This window comes from Engraulis encrasicolus, chromosome 1 (assembly GCF_034702125.1).
Source record: "Engraulis encrasicolus isolate BLACKSEA-1 chromosome 1, IST_EnEncr_1.0, whole genome shotgun sequence".
Classification (NCBI taxonomy): domain Eukaryota; kingdom Metazoa; phylum Chordata; class Actinopteri; order Clupeiformes; family Engraulidae; genus Engraulis; species Engraulis encrasicolus.
In genome coordinates this window covers 1,385,396-1,407,506 of record NC_085857.1, presented here as the reverse complement: position 1 = coordinate 1,407,506, position 22,111 = coordinate 1,385,396, and the positions used below count along the sequence as shown (strand labels likewise).

Genomic DNA, 22,111 nt, shown 5'->3' with positions numbered 1-22,111 from the left:
GCTGCTACAACACTACATGCGTGAACACATTATCTTGCCTCTGCTGCAAGTTTTTTTTTATCCCTTTTCCGCAAGCTTTTCCACACCACCTTTTAGTTTTAGTCTCTCCATCGCTTGTGTCTCAAATTTGCGCGCGTAATGCATGGTAGGGGTGGGGCCGCAATGAATAGTTAAGTCCGACTCAGATGCACCAATGGGACACCCCCTCCCTCTAGCCCCTTTATGTGTGGGCTGATGTCATTGGAGGAGGGCCGAGGGCCGTCAGCACGAAATTGTGGGCCGCCGGTCAATTTTTTTTTTAAAACATTAATAACAATTATTTTTAAAAACCGACATCACCGGCCCTCTAGGGGCGTCGGCCCACCGGGATTTTGCCCGGTTTGCCAGATTGCCAGTCCACCCCTGTACTTGGCTGTGCGTTAGAACATTCTATCAAATTAGTGTATTGAGTGTATTGGTGTTCCGTGTTGCGTTGTATATTGCTGCTCTGTCTCTCCTCTGTAGCACTGTACAGCTCCTGCCAGCGGGGGCAGTAGAGGTCTGTCTTGGCGAGGCTGCTATGACTGCTGATGCTGTCTGGAGGCTGCTCTGATGCTCTCTGGAGTTGCCAGCTCTCCACAGCCTGAGCAAGAGGCTGATGTGTCATAGAGCCCTCTCAGCACACTGTCACTGATATCCCCTCTTCTCTTCTCCTGATACCCCCTCTTCTCTTCTCCTGATACCCCCTCTTCTCCTCTCCTGATACCCCCTCTTCTCCTCCACACATAATCCCTCTTCTCTTCTCCTGATACAACCTCTTCTATTCTCCTGATATCCCCTCTCCTCTTCTCCTGATATCCCCTCTTCTCTTCTCCTCCACACATTCCCCCTCTTCTCTTCTCTTGATATCCCCTCTTCTCTTCTCCTGAAACCCCCTCTTCTCTTCTCCTCCACTGATACCTTCTCTTCTCTTCTCTTGATATCCCCTCTTCTCTTCTCCTCCACTGATATCCCCCTCTTCTCTTCTCTTCTCTTCTCTTCTCTTCTCCTGATACCCCCTCTTCTCTTCTCCTCCACTGATATCCCCTCTTCTCCTCCACACATAATCCCTCTTCTCTTCTCATCCACACATATCCCCTCTTCTCTTCTCCTCCACTGATATCCCCCTGTCCTCTTCTCCTCCACTGACATCCCCTCTTCTCTTCTCCTCCACACATAATCCCTCTTTTCTTCTCCTCCCCTGATATCCCCTCTTCTCTTCTCCTCCACACATAATCCCTCTTCTCTTCTCCTCCACTGATATCCCCTCTTCTCTTCTCCTCCACACATAATCCCTCTTCTCTTCTCCTCCACTGATATCCCCTCTTCTCTTCTCCTCCACTGATATCCCCCTCTTCTCTTCTCTTCTCTTCTCTTCTCTTCTCTTCTCTTCTCTTCTCTTCTCTTCTCTTCTCTTCTCCTGATACCCCCTCTTCTCTTCTCCTCCACTGATATCCCCTCTTCTCCTCCACACATAATCCCTCTTCTCTTCTCCTCCACTGATATCCCCCTCTTCTCTTCTCTTCTCCTCCACACATAATCCCTCTTCTCTTCTCTTCTCTTCTCTTCTCTTCTCTTCTCTTCTCTTCTCTTCTCTTCTCTTCTCTTCTCTTCTCTTCTCTTCTCTTCTCTTCTCTTCTCTTCTCTTCTCATGTGAGAGTCAGCGAGATGCAATATCAGTGGCCTACATCTGAGATTTGCCCATAAGCCTGCTCTTGGTGCCAGGCACGGGAGTTTGAGGAAAAGGAAGAGATGGAACAAAAGGGAAGGAAAAATAAGGATTAAGATGATCAAAACTAAAGGAGAGAGAAAGACAGTGGAAGATAAGAGAGAGAGAGAGAGAGAGAGAGAGAGAGAGAGAGAGAGAGAGAGAGAGAGAGAGAGAGAGAGAAGAGGCTGATGTAGGCTAGCTATGCGAATGAACAGAAACAAAACTGATGATTTCCCCCAAATCTCAGTGTTGTCTCCCTTGGGTGATGCAGAGGGATGACTCGTCCGTGAGAGCGGCCTCTGCCTCGGGCAACCTCCTCATTAAGGCTCTAGCTCTCCTTCTCCAGTCTACTCGTTATGCTTCAATAAGATAATACACAACACACAGCCTCGGAAGAGGAAACAGACACTCTTTCTGCCCAGCCAGGCAGTTATTTTTTGAAGCAGAAGACAAACTTGTGGTGTGCCCTATTCCATGTGCTGGTGTGTTATGCTAGGGAGTACATACTGGTTTATGTGATGACAGTAGTGTCTGGAAATTACACCTAGAAATACCCCCACACCTCCCGCCATAATAAAGTTGACAGTTGTAAATCCTTACATGTCATCATGTGGTTTTGCTGTGGCTGCCGAGGCTGCTGAGATGAATGGAGGGGTCAAGAGCTACCCTGCTGCAATGTGATTGGTCAAGAGCTGCCCTGCTGCAATGTGATTGGTCTTTAACCTACACAGGAAGTTGGCCAAATCGGAATGATTGGTCCAGTAATATTGTCTCTCATTTTGTTATTACAGTGAACGACCAATGCAAGGAGATGATTCATCTTGAGAGTCAATTAGGAAATGAAGCATTTTATTCCTTTTTACCCACTAATACATGCTGAAGGGGTCTCTTTACTTATATGTGCCAGTAATTATCCCGTTAGTACTATTAACACACGCAACACACTCGTGGTGGTATGGGAGTGTTGTCAGAGATTCTTTAAGTATAGAGATATGCCAACATAATAGGTTTCTATGGACACCTAATGTGACCAGCTTCCGGTCTGCCTAAAGGGGCGTGTCATAATGCTCCTAGAATGAATAGAACAGTCCTTAGGTCTGCCTAAAGGGGGATTTCCCCCCTCCCCCTTGCGACAGTAGAACCCGGAGCCTCTCTCTTATCTATTCTCTCTGGCGTTGTTGCAGTTTGCCAGATATACAGTACTGAATTCTATAGACTGCATTCTATTACGGCATTCTATTACTGCATTCTATTACTGCATTCTATATACTGCATTCTGCTCTGGAGTCACACTGCAGAGGTTATTGAGCTGCCTACTGATGTTCCTCTGGAAACATGCGAGCCAACTGTCTGTCCTCAGGGCCTACTTGTAGCATTTCACTCCCACTTCTCCACAGTGCACAGTAGTCCTTGTTGTATTCTACTTAAAGCATTTCACTCCCACTTCTCCACAGTAGTCCTTGTTGTATTCTACTTAAAGCATTTCACTCCCACTTCTCCACAGTAGTCCTTGTTGTATTCTACTTAAAGCATTTCACTCCCACTTCTCCACAGTAGTCCTTGTTGTATTCTACTTAAAGCATTTCACTCCCACTTCTCCACAGTAGTCCTTGTTGTATTCTACTTAAAGCATTTCACTCCCACTTCTCCACAGTAGTCCTTGTTGTATTCTACTTAAAGCATTCACTCCCACTTCTCCACAGTAGTCCTTGTTGTATTCTACTTAAAGCATTTCACTCCCACTTCTCCACAGTAGTCCTTGTTGTATTCTACTTAAAGCATTTCACTCCCACTTCTCCACAGTAGTCCTTGTTGTATTCTACTTAAAGCATTTGACTCCCACTTCTCCACAGTAGTCCTTGTTGTATTCTACTTAAAGCATTTCACTCCCACTTCTCCACAGTAGTCCTTGTTGTATTCTACTTAAAGCATTTCACTCCCACTTCTCCACAGTAGTCCTTGTTGTATTCTACTTAAAGCATTTCACTCCCACTTCTCCACAGTAGTCCTTGTTGTATTCTACTTAAAGCATTTCACTCCCACTTCTCCACAGTAGTCCTTGTTGTATTCTACTTAAAGCATTTCACTCCCACTTCTCCACAGCGTACACAGTAGTCCTTGTTTTGCTGCAGCTCATATGCTAATAATTGAAGATCGATTGTGTGATGTATAAACTGTGTGCACTTTATAAACCGAACAAATCCTGTTCGAGTCAGGTCATTTGGTATTATTTGGTAAGCCCCTGGTCTGTAAATAATTTGAATGACCCCTCTGACCTTCACCTTTTTGGTGGCAGGTCATTGTTATTGCTTGCAAAGCCTCGCGTCTCTTAATAAATTCAGTGACTGCTGTGACCTTAGCCAGGGTGCAGATCTCCCAGGGAATGTCTACAGTACATATCTTCACCAGCAGATATGGCGCTATTCAGACATGCCGCTATTCAGACATGCCACTATTCAGACATGCCGCTATTCAGACATGCCACTATTCAGACATGCCGCTATTCAGACATGCCACTATTCAGACATGCCGCTATTCAGACATTGATGTCTATTGTCTGAATACCAGCACATTTCCCACCGAAATCTGCCATTTCTGTGGTTTGTGCTAGTTTTTTTTCAGTTTAGGGAGAGTGCATGCAGTTAGTGGTGTAGTCTGCTTTTTGTGGTGGGTATACTGTATATTGGAGCATGTTTTGAAGTGGGTATACTGTATATATTTGTGCCATTCAAAATAATGGATCAATCAATTTTATGTGGGTATACTGAAATCCCTGAAATTTAGAAGTGGGTATACTCCGTATACCCGCGTTCTACGTAGACTACACCACTGCAGTTACCCTAACCCTGAATAGCGGTATGTCTGAATAGCGCTTGCCCCCGCATCAGCAGCACACACAGTTGGTTCACTGGTTTAAACTGAAGCACTGAGCGTGACTCATCAGAGTTCATTATGACAATGGGAAACCAACGCTGCAAAATATATATATTTATATATATTACAAGTTACAGAACACAGTACAGCGTTTGTTTTATAAGCTGAAAGTGTATCCTTGTTTATTTAACCATCCCACGATCCAGCAATATATACACACACACGGTTGCCTTGATGGTTTACTCTGAAGTCTGCCTCGTGATTCACTGTACAGCAAAGCAAACATATAATTGCATAACCAGTATTATATTTCTTTTATATAAACTGATCTCGTGTGTTCAAATTTGGTTTGCCCTTGCCAGTATGTCTTTTTATATAAACTGATCTTGTGTGCTCTCATTTGGGTTGCCCTTGCCATATACAGTAAACTGATCTCGTGTGTTCTCATTCGGTTTGCCCTTGACTTGCCCTTGCCAGCATTTCTTTTGTATGAACTGATCTCATGTCTTCTCGTTCGCTTTTGCCCTTTCTTTATTTGCCCTTTCTATATTAACTCTCATTCGGTTTCAGGATCCAGCCAGCAGGCCTGGTGGAGCGCATTCAGGCCATCGCCCAGAACGTTTCCAACATGGCCGTACGAGTGGAGCAGATTCTGCAGAACAGCATGGCAGCTGGCAGAGATTTGTTTATTCCGTTATTCCTCTATGGTAACATTTTAGAATAACTACCTAGTCTTATTCACAGCTTTATAAACATTTATTAACATTTAATAATAATTAACATCTAACAAAGCATTTACAAATGTTTGTAAATGACTAATAATCAAACTACGAATGCACAGTGGAGTGGGAATCAACTCCTACTGTGTGAGTTTCATGTGGTTTTATGCCTTCTGGTCTTTGGAGGAGAAACTTCCAGGACCAATGTGACTACGCTGTGTCTGCTGTGTTAGCATAGTATTTCTTGCCTATTTATAAACATTTGTAAACATTTTGTTGATAATTAGTTCATTATTTATTAAGTGTTTATAAAGCTGTGAATAGGATGTTATTCTCAAGTGTTACCTCTTCTATATTCACCATCATTGCATGCCATGAAGCACCATCAATACGGTGAATAGGGTCAGATGCCTACAGTACAGTTCAAGTGTTGCCTTCCATCGTACATCTAAAGTGTTACATTCCTGTCTGTTTTTTTGCTTTCTGTCTTCATGATATTATTTTTGGACACTTTGTTAGACAGCTGTGAAGCTCATACATTTCTAACTTTATAGGCCTATTTTGTGCTATTTTTGAATAGGTTTGAACCTCAATCACACACAGTGTGAATCTCAGCTACTTCTTTACTGTCTAGTTTTTGTACTTAATGATACTTAATGTGATACTTAATTCTGTAGTAAATAATACTGTATTCTGATGGTTATAGCTTCTATGGTGAAGAGTCGTGTGAGTCTTGTATTGTGATGGTTATACTGTAGATTCTACAGTGAAGAGACGGGTGACTCCTGCCACAATTTGACAGTGATTACATCTCTCCCTGTGGACACTGGCTCGCATGAAAGCAGAGCTCAGATCTGAGAGATAAGGTGTGCTCTCCGTGATTTGTAGAGCAAATTTGCTTAATGCGGAAAAAAAAAAAAATACAGCCCCTGGCACTATAAACACAAATTAAGCACGTCGTGTCCGGTGCTACACAACGTGGAAGAGACCAGAGGTTCAATGAAGTCTGAAGTTGACTTGAGATTCAGTGCCATGCCTCAGTTTTATAGCTTCCATTGCACGTCAGCATGAAGGCCTTGTAGCGCACTGGTGATGATTAATCATGCCATAAATAATTCTTGTTGCAGACTACGGTACTCTTTCTTCCAAAACTATTTCGTCTCTTTCCCCTTCATTTCAATAACGTCTCTGAGAGCAACAGAGACTTTCAGACCTGACCATGAATCTTTTTTCAACTGAAAAGTGCACTGAATAATTTGACTCAATGGTTGGTTTGGAGATAAGACACAATTCAAGTGCAGTCTTTTTAGAATGCGCACAGTTTCAAGTCAATGCATTACTGTAGCATACGCACATGTGATTAGCTACATTTTCCCTCTTTTAACTTGTCTTAAAGCAAGACAACGCTTAACATGAAAAATAAGACACTTAACTACCTTTATAAACTCTGGCCAACGATTTTAACTGTATAAAGCCCTAAAATAGTGGCATACCCCTTTAAGGCCAACAGTCATAAAATGTTCATGCCATAGACATAATGTTTATGACTTATCTATGACTGTGTCATGACACTATTATGACACTGTAATGACATGCATATGACACTGGCGTCAAGTAAAGTGTTACCGAAGACTGTCAATCAACAGTTTCAATTTGAATTACAACGCACACAGCACATTCATTATTGATGGAGTGGTTGTGGTTTGAAGTATTTGATAGATGCAGAGACCGCCGAGAATTAATTAAGTTAAAACAAGCTTTGTAGTGGAGATAGCTTTTGGCTATTTGTGCTGTCTAAGTATTAGACTCAATTGACTTGTAGTTACTCTACCTATAATGAAAGTGGAAGCCCACCTGGGAAACTCCAACTCCCATTGACTTTACTTAACTTTTATTTTATTTTTCAGGACATGCATGTAAATGTGCCAGATTATAGCACAATAGCTAATTTCCATCTGGTGTCTGAAGTAGGCACGGCAGGATAGGCCTTTTGTAAACCAGAAACTCACACTCCATTTTCATTAGGGAAATTAGAGGCACTCGAGTATGGCGAGTCATGGTACTATCCAGGCACCGTCATCAATCAACCTACACTTCAGTCCCAACCACCACAGCCGTCCCTCCCGAGTCCCTTGGCAGTCCTGCCTGCTGTTAGTCAACTCAATGGAGCAATTAATGTGATGACTGCGGCCCAGAGAGTATGCTACCTATGCATTCCTCCAGTAGACCAAATCATTTGGGACATTCACTTCATTCGTTTTCAGTCTCCATCTTTCTAACCTAACTCTATTAGGCTAGTACTATTTTGCTGGTTTCTCGGGTACTTAATTATTCTGTCGGCAGTGCACAGCCTGAATGCTACTATACTCTATATCACTCATGTACTTTCTCATCTGCATACATTCAGTGGACCAAATCATTTGGGACATTCACTTCATTTGTTTTCAGCTTCCCTGGACTTAATGTAATGTATATGATGCTTGGCTGTGCCATCTGGAGAGCAGTTACAGCTGAGCCTCATGTATCATGCAGGAGAGGATTCAGATCTTTATTAAAAACAAACACCCGGATGACAGGACCGGAACTGAGATTATTTCTTCTCTCCTCTCTCTCTCTCTCTCTCTCTCTCTCTCTCTCTCTCTCTCTCTCTCTGCTTCCCTGTCTTCTCTACAGTTGTAAGAGATGGTTCAACGGGTCAGTGTGAAGTTCCTCGAGACCCTCGCTACCCAGACTGCCCCAGCAAAGTGGAAGTAAGTCACCCAGTCCAGTGTGGATGGATGAATAGATGGACCTGTCTGGCTTCAAAGTCACAATAGAGTCTGGTCCTGACCATCCCATAATACTACCATTTCATTTCGTATTCATGGTCTGGAGGTTGTTTGATCTGACGCGAATGCAGGAAGCAATCGATTGAATCGATTGAAGGAAATTCTCGGTAAAATCAGGAAAAGTTGTTGAACAAACATGTCTGACGTTTATCTTTTGCGATGTAGGACCGTTTAACAGACATGTCTGACAGAACAACTTATGATAAAATTACAATGTAGAACCTTTTGTCAGAACACCGGCCAAGTAAAAATCCTGCCGCTCAACATCGCTCCACAGAAAACCAGACGTAGTGCGGAGCCAAGTCTCTTGGCGGAAGTACGTAGGATAATGCGCGTGGCTAGTCACAATATACTGTGAGGACTCCAGTCCACTCCCTTTGATGCAGAGAGTAACTCAGGCAGGTTATAGAGGTATACACTGTAAAAATGACATCAGTGATAAGTCATGATAACTTATAGTTAATTCATTCTGCTATAAAACTGTAAAAAATCAACATGATTTAACTTTAAATCACAAGTTTACCAGCTGCTTCAGGCTCTACACTGTAAAAAATACCAGCTGCTTCAGAATTCCAAGTTAATTGAAATCCTTATTGTAAGTTGTGTGAAGTTTTGAATTGAAGCTTTATCAAGATTTGTGTTCAAACCACAAAAAGCTTCAATTCAATTTCACACAACTTACAATAAGGATTTAAATTAACTTGGAATTCTGAGGCAGCTGGTATTTTTTACAGTGTAGAGCCCGATTCGCACTGGATAAATATTACCTATGGACCCCTGGTAAATCGCAATTACCCCCGGACCTCCGTGATTTTTCGGGGCGCATTCGGACGGGATAAATAAACGTCTGTTATTTACTCAATTCACAGACATTACAAGGGAGTGCAGACAGCGCGCTTATGTAAAATTACCCCAGGACGTCTGAGTTTCGCCGAAATCTAATAGGTAATTCGCGGCAGAATGATTACCTCACAAATCGCAGACATGGCACATTCGCACAGGACTAAGAACTCAGAAATTCTCTGTAATTATTCCGAATTACCGGGGGTCCATAGGTAATAAAAGTCCCGTCCCAATCGGGCTTAGGACAGCCTGAGGGGATCTGAACATGTACTCCACCGCTGGCTGTACAAACTAAATTGTGTCATAATTAAACATCTAATGCTATGGAGTAGGGGTCGACTGATACAGGTTTTTTAATGGTCGTAGCGATACAGAATTTTTTTTCATCACCCTTGGCCGATACCCGATTTCCGATACCCAATATTTGGGGCCGATATGGGTTTAAAAAATAAGGTTAAAAAATGGGGCACCTAAGTCACACCCTCTACTTCCTGGTTCATGGGGCAGAGGGAGTCAAAAAAATATTACTGGGCTTGAAATGAGTGGTTTTTCGACACCAATCCAAACCTTGGACCTCCACTTATGCACCACAAATCCACCACGACTCGCCTTGTTCACTTCCATTCAATCTTTTGACTCCCTCTGCCCCATGAACCAAGAAGTAGAGGGCGCGACTTAGGAAATCAGCAATTATATGACATTTAGGAGACTTTATTTTTAAGCTGCACTTTGGGAATGATGGGAACAAACTAATTTTCAGGAACAGTCTAATCTCAAGACTCCTATGTCAAAGAGTCAAACAATTACAGTATTTGCATATTTTGGAGCTTCCATTCCAAATGCATGAATCATATATTCAGCCATATGTTTCAGTAAGAGATAAGGCACTAAATAACGTCTGCCAGTGGGTTGTTTTTCAAAACGAGATCTCAGTGTAGTTTGGCTGTGGCTGCCGAGGCTGCTGAGTTGAATGGAGAGGTCAAGAGCTGCCCTGATGCAATGTGATTGGTCAAGAGCTACCCTGCTGCAATGTGATTGGTCAAGAGCTGCCCTGCTGCAATGTGATTGGTCAAGAGCTGCCCTGCTGCAATGTGATTGGTCTTTAACCTGCAAAGGAAGTCGGCCAGGAATGAAGAACGCAGAATCAGAATGGTTGGCTCAGCTGGCTAACATTTTCTCTCATTTTGTTTTAACAGTGAACGACCAATGGAGGGAGATGATTCATCTTTAGAGTCAATTGGGAAATTAAGCCTTTTTTCCTAATACATGCTGTAGTTGTCCCCTATAATGTGCCAGAAATAATCCGTTTAGTACTATTAACACACACATCACACTCGTGGTGGTATGGGAGCGTTGTTGCATTTTGCCAGATATTAGTACTGCATTCTATACATTCTATTACTGCATTCTGCTCTGGAGTCACAAGGCAGAGGTTATGGAGCTGCCTACTGATGTTCCTCTGGAAACATGCGAGCCAACTATCTTTCCTCAGGGCCTACTTAAAGCATTTCACTCCCACTTCTCCACAGCGTACAGTAGTCCCTTTTTTGCTGCAACTCATATGATAATAATTGAAGATCGATTGTGTTATGTATAAACTATGTGGTCTGGGGGAGAAATAGGGCCCGGCCACTTTTACCCCCCCCCCCCCCCCTTCATAATTATCGACGCAGAACTGACTCACCGGTGGGCCCTGCACCCTCGTGGGCCCCTCGTGGGCATCAATAAGGTGAATAGAACCCGGGGCCTACACATTTCTGAAAATAGGGGCCCATGAGGGTGCAGGGCCCACCGGGAAATGCCTGCTATGCCAGATGGCCATTCCAGCCCTGAAAGTACATACATATCTTCACCAGCAGCACACACAGTTGGTTTACTGGTTTAAACTGAAGCACGGAGCGTGACTCATCAGAGTTCATTATGCCAATGGGAAACCAACGCTGCAAAATATATATTTATTACAAGTTACATAACACAGTACAGCGTGAAAGCTGAAAGTGTATCCTTGTTTATTTAACCATCCCACGATCCAGCAATATACACACACACGGTTGCCTTGATGGTTTACTCACTGCCTCGTGATTCACTGTACAGCAAACATGTATTTGCATAACCAAAATTATATTTCTTTTATGTAAAAAAAATCTCATGTGTTCTCGTTCAGTTTGCCCTTGCTATATAAACTCATCTCATGTGTTCTCGTTCGGTTTGCCCTTTATTTGCCCTTGCCAGTATATATATTTATTATATCTCATGTGTTCTCGCTTGGTCTTTTATATAATCTGATCTCATGTCAGTGGTGTAGTAGTCTACGTAGAATGCAGGTATACGGAGTATACCCACTTCAAAATTTCAGGGATTTCAGTATACCTACTTAAAATTGATCGATCCATTATTTCAACGCAGTCTCACCCCAAGTAGTCAATTTCTGACTACCTTGGACCAGACAGCAATTTTTGACGTCTTGGGTATTCCTTCCACGTCACATTTTGACTATGTGGCCTAACCCTAAACCTATTCCTAAACCTAACCTCAATGACGTTATGCTGCCACAAGGGGGCGCCTTTGAGGACATAGTCAAAATGTGACGTGGAAGGAATACCCAAGATGTCAAAAATTGCAGTCTTGGGGTGTCAAAAATTGAGTAGTCAAAAATTGACTACTTGGGGTGAGACTGTGTAGATTATTTAGAATAGCACAAATATATACAGTATACCCACCTCAAACAATGCTCAAAAATACAGTATACCCACTTCAAAAAAGTAGACTACACCACTGTCTCATTCTCAGTCACTGCTCTCATTCGGTTTGCCCTTGCTATATAAACTGATCTCATGTCTTCTCGTTCGGTTTTGCCCTTGCTATATAAACTGATCTCATATGTCCTCGTTCGGTTTGCCCTTGCTATATTAACTGATCTCTTGTGTTCTCGTTTGTTTTGCCCTTTCTATATTAACTGATCTCTTGTGTTCTCGTTTGTTTTGCCCTTTCTATATTAACTGATCTCTTATGTTCTCATTCGGTTTCAGGATCCAGCCAGCAGGCCTGGTGGAGCGCATTCAGGCCATCGCCCAGAACGTTTCCAACATGGCCGTACGAGTGGAGCAGATTCTGCAGAACAGCATGGCCGCTGGCAGAGGTTTGTTTATTCCAGTAATCTTCCATTCAAGAACCTAATAATTCACCATCATTTATTCTAGTAATCTTCTGTAATGGCTATACGTTTACATGACATTTTTAATTTCTAATTAATAATTCGGAATGAAGTAGTTACGTTGAGGTTCCTTTGATATTTCATTTAATTCTGAATTGAGACGTTTTTACATGACGTTTTCAAAGCAGAATTAAGCTTTATTCGGGCTAATTTGAGTAAATTGGGAATTACATGACTCATGTAAATGTAGCAATTCACCATCATTGCATGCCATGAAGCACCATCAATAAGATGAATATGACCAGGGGCCTACATTTCAAGTATTGCCTTCCATCGTACATCTGAAAAATTACTTTCTGTTCTTCATTATATTATATTATCTTGACACTTCATTATATTATCTTGACACTTTTGTTGACAGCTATGAAGTGCACTGATTTCTATATTTATAGGCCTACTTTTGCTTTATCAAGAATTATGTATGAAAAACTAATGCATTGGCATATATTCGCTTGTTCCATTGACCTTTTGTCCCTGAGCCGTATATTGCGCCACCACTGCATGCCATGGAGCCTCATCATTAAGGTCAAGGCTTGAACCTTTATCACACACAGTGTGAATCTCAACCACTTCTTAACTGTCTAATGTTTGTGATACTTACTTAATGATATTGTTTCTAACCCGTTTTGTGGGCGTTTTATTTCAAAAGTCATATCTACAGTATTAGGCCTACTGTACTTAGATTTCTACCTTCATACATAGTGTAACTTTAAAGACGGGCATTGGAAATTAGTCAAGGCTAAAAATGCTTTGATGCTCTTCTGTTGGGTTTGTATAAAGTGAAAGCGAAAGCCCATTGGGAAACTCCAACTCCCATTGTCATTGTGACACAGCACTCCACAGCACACAAGTGGACACTGCACACTGCACACAACGAAATTGCATTTATGCCTCACCCGTGCAAGGGGGCAGCCCTCAGTGGCGCCCCATGGGGAGCAGTGCGGTGGGACGGTACCATGCTCAGGGTACCTCAGTCATGGAGGAGGATGGGGGAGAGCACTGGTTGATTACTCCCCCGCCAACCTGGCAGGTCGGGAGTCGAACCGGCAACCTCTGGGATGCAAGTCTGACGCCCTATCCGCTCACCCATGACTGCCCGTATATGCCTGTATAGCCTACATGATGTGTATATCTGCCCCTATCAAATAAACCTAACTGATAGTGTATAGGTTCATCATTAACCCTTAATACATGGCATTATAAATTAGCTGTTACCAGAATGGCAATGACCAAGTCGTAATGTATTACTAAAGGCCCGGTGCACTGTCATAGTAGTGTAGTACTATAGTAGTTAACTTTCAATGTCTATTACAGCGTGCCACAGGAGGTACGGCGTGCATTAAGGGGCTCGTTATTATTGCTTGTATTTTTTTCCAAGATGTTACACGTTAGGCTTGTATTCTGATGTTTATACAATAGCTTCTACAGTGAAGAGCCATGTGAGTCCTGCCACAATTTCAGTGATTAGATCTCTCCCTGTAGACTCTTGGCTCGCATGTAAACAAAGCTCAGATCTGAGAGATAAGGTGTGCCCTCCGTGCTTAATGTGAGAAAATAAATGCAGCCGCTGGCACTATAAACACAAATTAAGCACATTTCTGTATCGAGTACTGCAGGATGGAAGAAAGGAGAGCGGTGGTTCAATGAAGTCTGAAGTTTACTTGAAATTCAGTGCCATGCCTCAGTTTTATAGCTTCCATTGCATGTCAGCATGAAGGCCTTGTAGCGCACCGGTGATGATTAATCTTGCCATAATAAATAATTATTGTTGCAGACTACGGTACTCTTTCTTCCAAAACTATTTTGTCTCTTTCCCCTTCATTTCAACAATGTCTCTGAGAGCACCAGAGCCTTTCAGACCTGACCATGAATCTTGTTTCAACTGAAAAGTGCACTGAATAATTCTGCTCAATGGTTGGTTTGGAGACAAGACACAATTCAAGTGCAGTCTTTTTAGAATGCGCACAATTGTCCATGTCAGTCCCCACTCTAGAAAGGGAGCCAAATACAATCTTGCTTTTACTCTGGAGTGATAGACGCACTTGTACAGAAGACTGGGTAACACTTTACTTGACGCCGGTGTCATAAGCATGTCATTATAGTGTCATAATAGTGTCATGACACAGTCATAGATACGTCATAAACATTATGTCCATGTTATAAACATTTTGTTACCGAAGACTGTCAATCAACAGTTTCAGTTTGAATTACAACGCATACAGCACATATATTATTGATGGAGTGGTTGTGGTTTGAAGTATTTGTTACCCAATTGGTTAATGAACATCAACATGCTGTACATTCCTGTAAATATGCCCAATTATAGCACAATAGCTAATTTCCAGCTGGTGTCTGAAGTAGGCACAGTAGGATAGGCCTTTTGTAAACCAGAAACACACACTCCACACACTCCATTTTCATTAGGGAAATTAGAGGCACTCGAGTACGGCGAGTCATGGCACCGTCATCAATCAACCATCCTTCACCTCCCTCTCCAACCACCACTACACCTCAGTCTCTCCCTTGGCAGTCCTGCATGCTGTTAGTCAACTCAATGGAGCAATTAATGTGGACTGCGGCCCAGAGCGTATACTCCCTAATATGCATTCCTACAGCCGACCAAATCATTTGGGACGTTCACTTCACTCATTTTCATTCTCCATCTTTCTAACCTAACTCTATTTATTGTGTATTTAGCAGGGACAGTGCACAATATACAATTGATCCAGATTATAGCCACATGGCTAATTTTCATCTGTTGTCCCTGGACAGGAATCGAGGTTAAGCTAAAAAATAAAAAGAATTAAAATAAATAATAATACAAGAATTTGATAATACAATTAAAAGGTGCCCAATGTGCACATATAGGCCCACAATATCACATGGTCAAGAAGGCATATCTAGTTAAAGGAATACACTTAAGAAACAAAAAAAACCAAGATGTATGATAAAGTAAACATAAAACACCACACATAAGATAACACAAGTGGACTTCCATGAAAACATGCCAGTCTGCAGCTTAATCATTTACTCTTTACTGTACGTATATGACAAGTGGACTTCCAGGCTGTCCTTGAAAACATGTCTGTGAAACAGTTACGTGGCGCTATTCAGACCCTAACCCTACGGTATGTCTGATGTCTGAATATAGCGATATGTCTGAATAGTGATATGTCTGAATAGCGATATGTCTGAATAGCGATATGTCTGAATAGCGATATGTCTGAATAGCTCAGGACCGCTGACAGCTTTGGCCGGGCCCGAAACAAAGCCCTCAAAAAAGGGCCCCCCTCTCAATACATTCTACGTAATGAAGACCTTTTGGGGAGAGGACTCCCAGACCCTCGCCATGATGAAGTTGACAGTTGACAACCCTATACTTACCTGTGATCAATAAAGGAAATAACTTGACAGTACACTCTACAATTGTTGGGCTTAATTGAAATACATGCTTTTCATTGTATTCAGTGTTTTTAAAATGGTATGGCTCTCATGAAAAATTATTTTTTTTTAAATGGCGTTTATGGCTCTCTCCACCAAAAAGGTTCCTGATCCCTGGTCTGGAGGTTGTTTGATCTGACACGATTGCAGGAAGTGGGAAGGAAATTCTCTGTAAAATCAAGAAAAGTTGTTGAACAAGTGTCTGACGTCTATCTTTTGCGATGTAGGACCGTTTAACAGACATGTCTGACAGAACATCCTACCGTAGGATAAAATTACAATGTAAAACCGTTTGTCAGAACACCGGCCAAATAAAACTCCTGCCGCTCAACATCCACAGAAAACAGTTACCAGACGTAGCAAAGTCTCTTGGCGGAAGTTCGTAGAATCGTGCGCGTGGCTAGTCACAATATACTGTGTGCTGCCACCTTGGCCAGGGCTCACTTGTAAAAGAGACTTTTATTCTCGATGTGATTTTATTTCCCTGGTTAAATAAAGGTAAAATAAAAATAAAAAACTGTGAGGATTCCAGTCCACTCCCTTTGATGCAGAGAGTAACTCAGGCAGGTTGTAGAAATATACACTGTAAAAATTATATCAGTGATAAGTCATGATAACTCATAGTTAATTCATCTGCTATAAAACTGTAAAAAACATCTGCATGATTTAACTTCAAATCACAAGTCTACCAGCTGCCTCAGAATTCCAAGTTAATTGAAATCCTTATTGTAAATTGTGTGAAGCTTTTGAATTGAAGCTTTTTCAAGATTTGTGTTCAAACAACACAAAGCTTCAATTCAACTTCATACAACTTACAATAAGGATTTAAATCAATTTTGGATTCTGAGGCAGCTGGAATTTGTTACAGTGTAGGACAGCCAGAGGGGATATGAGCATATACTCCATTGTCATAATTACACATCTAATGCTAACAGATGTGTAACTCAGACACTACTACGTGTACAGTGTTCCCATTGGGATTCCTAATTAGCATAATCAGAGACGTGAAGAGAGAGTTGTATTTGGGTCAGTGTGTTTCTCATGGGCCCCAATGTTATTGTGGTTCACATTCAATAGTAAATGCTGAGGACAGGCACCATGAAAGTGTGCACATACCGCTCATTAAGACCTGCAGTAGGCTATAGTGAGGCCCATGACCTCTCTTAACACCTTAACAGCCTTAGTGTCACCAGAATTGTAATGGCTATGTCTTAATCTGTTACTTAAGGCTTTCGGTAATGTCAACAATATTGTTATAATGCATTTTCAGCAAATAGTGAATAGGCCCGCTGGCGACCCCATCTGCATAAAGAGGCTACAACATTTAAACCGACTGTTCAAATTTTGCGTTCCCACATGTGCACGATTACTTCAATTATGCAGGACTATACAGTGTTTGTTGGTTGGATATATAGGAAATTCTAGACTTTTGTGCCGTCTGTTAACTTTCATGGCATTTTGCTGACATGGGACAATGCTTAGATGTGTCAGTGATGGCTGATGGGTAATGGGGCCTAGCCTGATTATCATCGACGTTCAAATCTCTTCGAGACCTGGTCTGACCAAGAGCATAACAATGAACATTTCCCAAACGGCATGGTTGACCCGCCTCCCTTGGTCTGCTTATGGTTGTTTGCTTCCCAACACAATGAAAGGAGTTTCCGTATTTTCGGGAACTCAGAAAGTACTTGCATTGCTCTTGACCTGACTAGTTGCAACGCCGAAGGAGTTGCGTGACTAGGAGGGTGTGGCCTTGCTAAATGGGTTCTACAATGTAGATATTTCACTGTTTTAGGAACATAAAATGACACTCTACTCTCTGCTCTACACACCGTAACCCTCAACACACATGACCCATTATACAATACATCTGTTTCAGTGGATGCGATCGCGGTGGACGTCGGACCCCTGCTATGCCTTCTACGGCGTGGATGGCTCCGACTGCTCCTTCCTGGTCTACCTGAGTGAGGTGGAGTGGTTCTGCCCCCCACTGGCCTGGAGGAACCACACCACCCCGCCCACCCTGAAGAAGAACTCCTCCAGAAGACAGGTAAGAAATTACTGTGTAAGAAGAAAGGCTTCTGGTGACCATGTCACCCAAAAAACTGTAACACGTAATGGCACAAGCACACCCAAAGCGAGTAGAGCGACAACAGCGACAAAAATAATTGACTTTGTATGGAGGAGAGACAAAGGTGATTTGGGCAACTGGAGCGACAGTTTCATCATCAACTTTCAAATCTCATGCCGAGATGTTGGTCTGACCAAGAAGATAACGAATAATGTTTCCCAAAGAAGAACTGTGTGATTCTCTCTCTCTCTCTCTCTCTCTCTCTCTCTCTCTCTCTCTCTCTCTCTCTCTATCTCTCTCTCGTTCTCTTAACTCCTGGCTGTGTCTCTCTTCCTGTCCTTTGAGAGTTCTGCGAGTCTGACATAAATGAGCTCTATTTTTAAACGCGTTGCAAAGCCAAAGAAATCCTGCTGCTTCTATTTTCAGAACTGCAGTTCCAGGGCTTTATCAAGAGTGCCGCTTGCTGCTAGTCTGAGGTGTTATTTGCCTCATCGAAGAGTCCCATGTGACACTTGGAGTCTGAACCCCATGGGAATTGCATGGGAGACTGTCGGATGTATCTTCAGTAAGGTGTATGCTATGTGTGCGTCTGTGAGTCTGTGTGTGCCTTTGCCTCTGTGTGTGTGTGAGTGTACTGCATGCATGTTCGTGGGCCATGTACATCGTCGGTGTACATTGGTTATGTATATCTTTGTTTTATTTAACAAAGCAGGATGTGTCTACAGTATGTGTCTATAGTTTATTAAAGCAGCACATAACAACACAAGTAGGTGCAGGGAGAGGGATGCTAGATGCTGACAAGCTGTCATTACCCCATGCACAGCAGCTGCACAACGGACACAGTCAACTTCCCCCTCCATACATTTGACAGTCATTAATCCCCCTCCCCCCTCTTGTCCGCCCCCTGCAGGCGGCGTTCCGTAAAGACCTGGTGTCCCTCCTGGAGCAGGTGGGCACGGGGAAGGAGTCTCTGAGCTTCATGAAGAGGAGGATACGCAGACTGGCTGCCCAGTGGGCCACTGCCGCCCAACGCCTCGACGCCAAGCTCGACCACCGCTGGAGGGAACAGAAGAAGGTGAGGAGGGGAGGAGGGGAAGGAGGGAGGGGAAGAAGGGGAGGAGGGGAAGAGGGGAACAGAGGAAGGTGAGGAGGGGAAGAGGGGAACAGAGGAAGGTGAGGAGGGGAAGAGGGGAAGGAGGGAACAGAAGAAGGTGAGGAGGGGAAGCAGTTTTTTTAGATACAAAAATGTGTATTTTCTTGCACAAAAGAAGCATTCTATTCAGTGCATTATTCAAATTGTGAATGTCTGCCTCACACGCACAAGTAAATAGATAACAAAAAAAAATATGTCACACACTGGTGAGGTACTGCCTCATTCTTGGTTGGTTGCTTCACAAATAGGCACCAAGTCCTTCCTTGACAACACCCAAGAACGCTGAAAATAACAGACGACTTTTATGATGATACAGTAGTGGGTTCAGTGGCAGGCTAGGGGGCGGTCTAGCCTGGTTCTCACCGACGCTACGTGTGTGTAGCTGCAGAGCCCCCTGGTGGAGCGGAGCTACACACACTACCGTCTGCTAGCGCTGCCATCATGCTCTTCTCGAGTAGAAAATAAACGGAACATTTATTGCTCAAATATCAACGGCAGCTGGCATTGATGAGTCACAGGACAGATTATATACTATATTGACTCTTTAGAGATGAACAGAAAACGGAGGAATTTCTTGGTGGTGAGTTGCAATAAATGCACTGTGGTAATATTTTTATTCTTATATGATTCATATGCAGATTATTATATGTACATGTATATGCAGGAATATAGATATATGTCTGTGACTTTATGTATATATCGTTCCAGTGTGTCAGCATTGTAATCTGTGTTGAGTGTCAGCTCAGCTGAGGTGTGATTGAGCTAATTAGCATCTGTAAAGCATCTGGGCTGGGTGTGCCCAGAGTATAAATGCCCTGGGGTGACACAGGTCAGTGTGCATCCTAACTAAGATCAGCGAGAATGGTGTTTTGGCTAGGATGTTCCATGTTGCTGTTTCCATATCGGAAGCAGTCAAATAAAATCTGCAGATAACTCACCGGACCAAAAGTGCCTGTCTGACATTAATAGAGAAGAACCCCACAGCACCATTACTGACTCGAGAAGAGCATGTTAACGGCAGTGCTACCACACACACACACCAGTGGTGGACAGTAACGAAGTAAATGTAATTCGTTACTGTACTTAAGTAACATTTCCATACTTTCATACTTTACTCAAGTATTTTCATTTGGTAAGACTTTATACTTTTACTTCACTACATTTCAAAGCGAAATTTAGTACTTTCACTCCGTTACATTTACAGAAACACTCGTTCCTTACTCGTTCCTTTTGTTTTTAAAGGCGATACACGGCAGGTGAATTAATTCATTTTTAATGCCCTGGTCAAATGAAATCTGAGATTTCACGCTTGTGTGAAGAAAGTGAAACTGAATCCGATTGGCAGACTCAGAGATTCGGCATTGTGATTGGTTGTAATGTGTCACGTGACAACAAGCGCTACTGTAGGCCTACAGAATTAGTTTCAGAAGGAAAGCGAGCAGAGCAATACCACTGATGTGTCCACTGTTGCGCCTTGCGAGACGAATTGAAATAAGAAGAAACGGTACTTTGTAGTAACACGCGGAAAGCACAGCAAAACAATAAAGCAGGCGACAATAACGTTGTTAGAGTGTAGCGTCGTATTCGTTGTGTGAGGGGGGAGAGGTTTAGCTCGTAGGCTGCACTCGCCTGTCAAAGACGAAATGTGTCAGATAGGTTTCGCGTTTGAACTGAATAATCAGCGAATTGATACTTAATGTTGGCCCTACTGCTTATTTGACTTACTGTGCTATATCTGTGTTATGTCTTACAATAGAGTCACATAATTGCCGTGTTGATTTCTTGAGTCAAGTAGGCTACACAGGATGCCTAAACATGCTGCTTATTCCAAACCATGCAGGTCCAGGCGCACAACTCCGTGATAGCATTCTTTCCCCTCAATACATTGCAGTATTTTCTGAAGTAGTTTGGGATATCAATTACTTGTCTAATAGACTCCCCTGTCACCAAAAAAATGATTTGCTTCAACTTTATGGAAAAGAGGCTTGTGTAAAGGGTTTGTATCTTTACATGAGGATTGCCATGCCCACCATATGTTGCAAAGTGAGGCTACATGCAACATGTGTCCTTGCAACATGTATCCTTTCCCTTAAGTCAGGTCAGTAGGCTACAGTGGATATGAAAAGCACTGGCAATACCACCAAAGTGAGGTTGTAAAAAACAAGAATAAGAAAGTGTTTTAAAAAAAGAGAAAAAAAATGGACTTTGGCTAAATATTGGCCCAGTGATGTGCACAAGCACAAAAGGCTTTTTCATGATCAGACAGATAAGTGTTCCAACTAAGTTGTATCAAGTAGGCTATTGCAAATCATTGGCATCTAGCAAATAGAGACCATTACAAGTATATGAAGATGTTCCTATCTTTAAAGGTAGCTTAGAATCGCAAGAAGTCTGTTTGTCCATACATAGGCCTAAGCCAACCTTAACATAACCAAACACTACATAATAATAATAATAATAATAATAATAATAATAATAATAATAATAATAATAATAATAAGAAGAAGAAGAAGAAGAAGAAGAAGAAGAAGAGGAAGAGGTCTACCAAAACCATAATTATAAAAAAAATAAACATAAAGCACTTTATTGGCTACTACTCTAACTCCTTGCTGTCACAAATAAGTAGGCCTATACTGGACTGTAGGCCTACGGCTGGGTTGGGGGTATTGTAGTAGTTATTCTAATAGGCATATAATCAATTTCAGCCTAATCATTCTTAATATTAAAGACCCTTTCATGTGTTATTTTGGGCATGTTAGGGTCAGTAGTAAATGGTTAGAGAGGTGAAAATGAACTTCTGATGCTATAACATCCATGGACTTTCTCCACAGTGTTTCTGAGGCCTGTTATGGCCTAGTTCTAACATGTTGGTATAGCCTATGCAAATCAGGGGATATTTAATTAGATATGACCAAACTAGGCCTACAACACTTAAATATTAAAATTGCACCAAAGGCTTCATTTTTAAGTTTTTACTTTTTACTTTTAGTACTTAAGTATTTTTGACGGCAGATACTTTTGTACTTCTACTCAAGTAAAAAAGTGAGATGAATACTTTCACTTTTACTTGAGTAGTTTTCAATGCAAGGTAACTGTACTTTTACTCAAGTACATAACTGGTGTACTTCGTCCACCACTGACACACACACACACACACACACACACACACACACACACACGCACCGTCGGTGAGAACCAGGCTAGGGCCAGTCCAATGTCTGCTTAAAATAATAGTGAAT

General features: G+C 42.2%; 1 protein-coding gene across 1 annotated transcript in view; it reads left to right on the top strand.

Annotated features, from left to right (window-relative positions):
• Positions 1–22,111, top strand: part of LOC134445458 (alpha-1,6-mannosylglycoprotein 6-beta-N-acetylglucosaminyltransferase B-like) — a 65,631-nt gene that overhangs the window by 23,698 nt on the left and 19,822 nt on the right. The window contains exons 4-8 of the mRNA XM_063194531.1: positions 5,174–5,273; positions 7,357–7,366; positions 7,996–8,072; positions 17,528–17,698; positions 18,630–18,794. Coding sequence (XP_063050601.1) covers positions 5,174–5,273; positions 7,357–7,366; positions 7,996–8,072; positions 17,528–17,698; positions 18,630–18,794 — 523 coding nt within the window. The remainder of the gene's footprint in view (positions 1–5,173; positions 5,274–7,356; positions 7,367–7,995; positions 8,073–17,527; positions 17,699–18,629; positions 18,795–22,111) is intronic.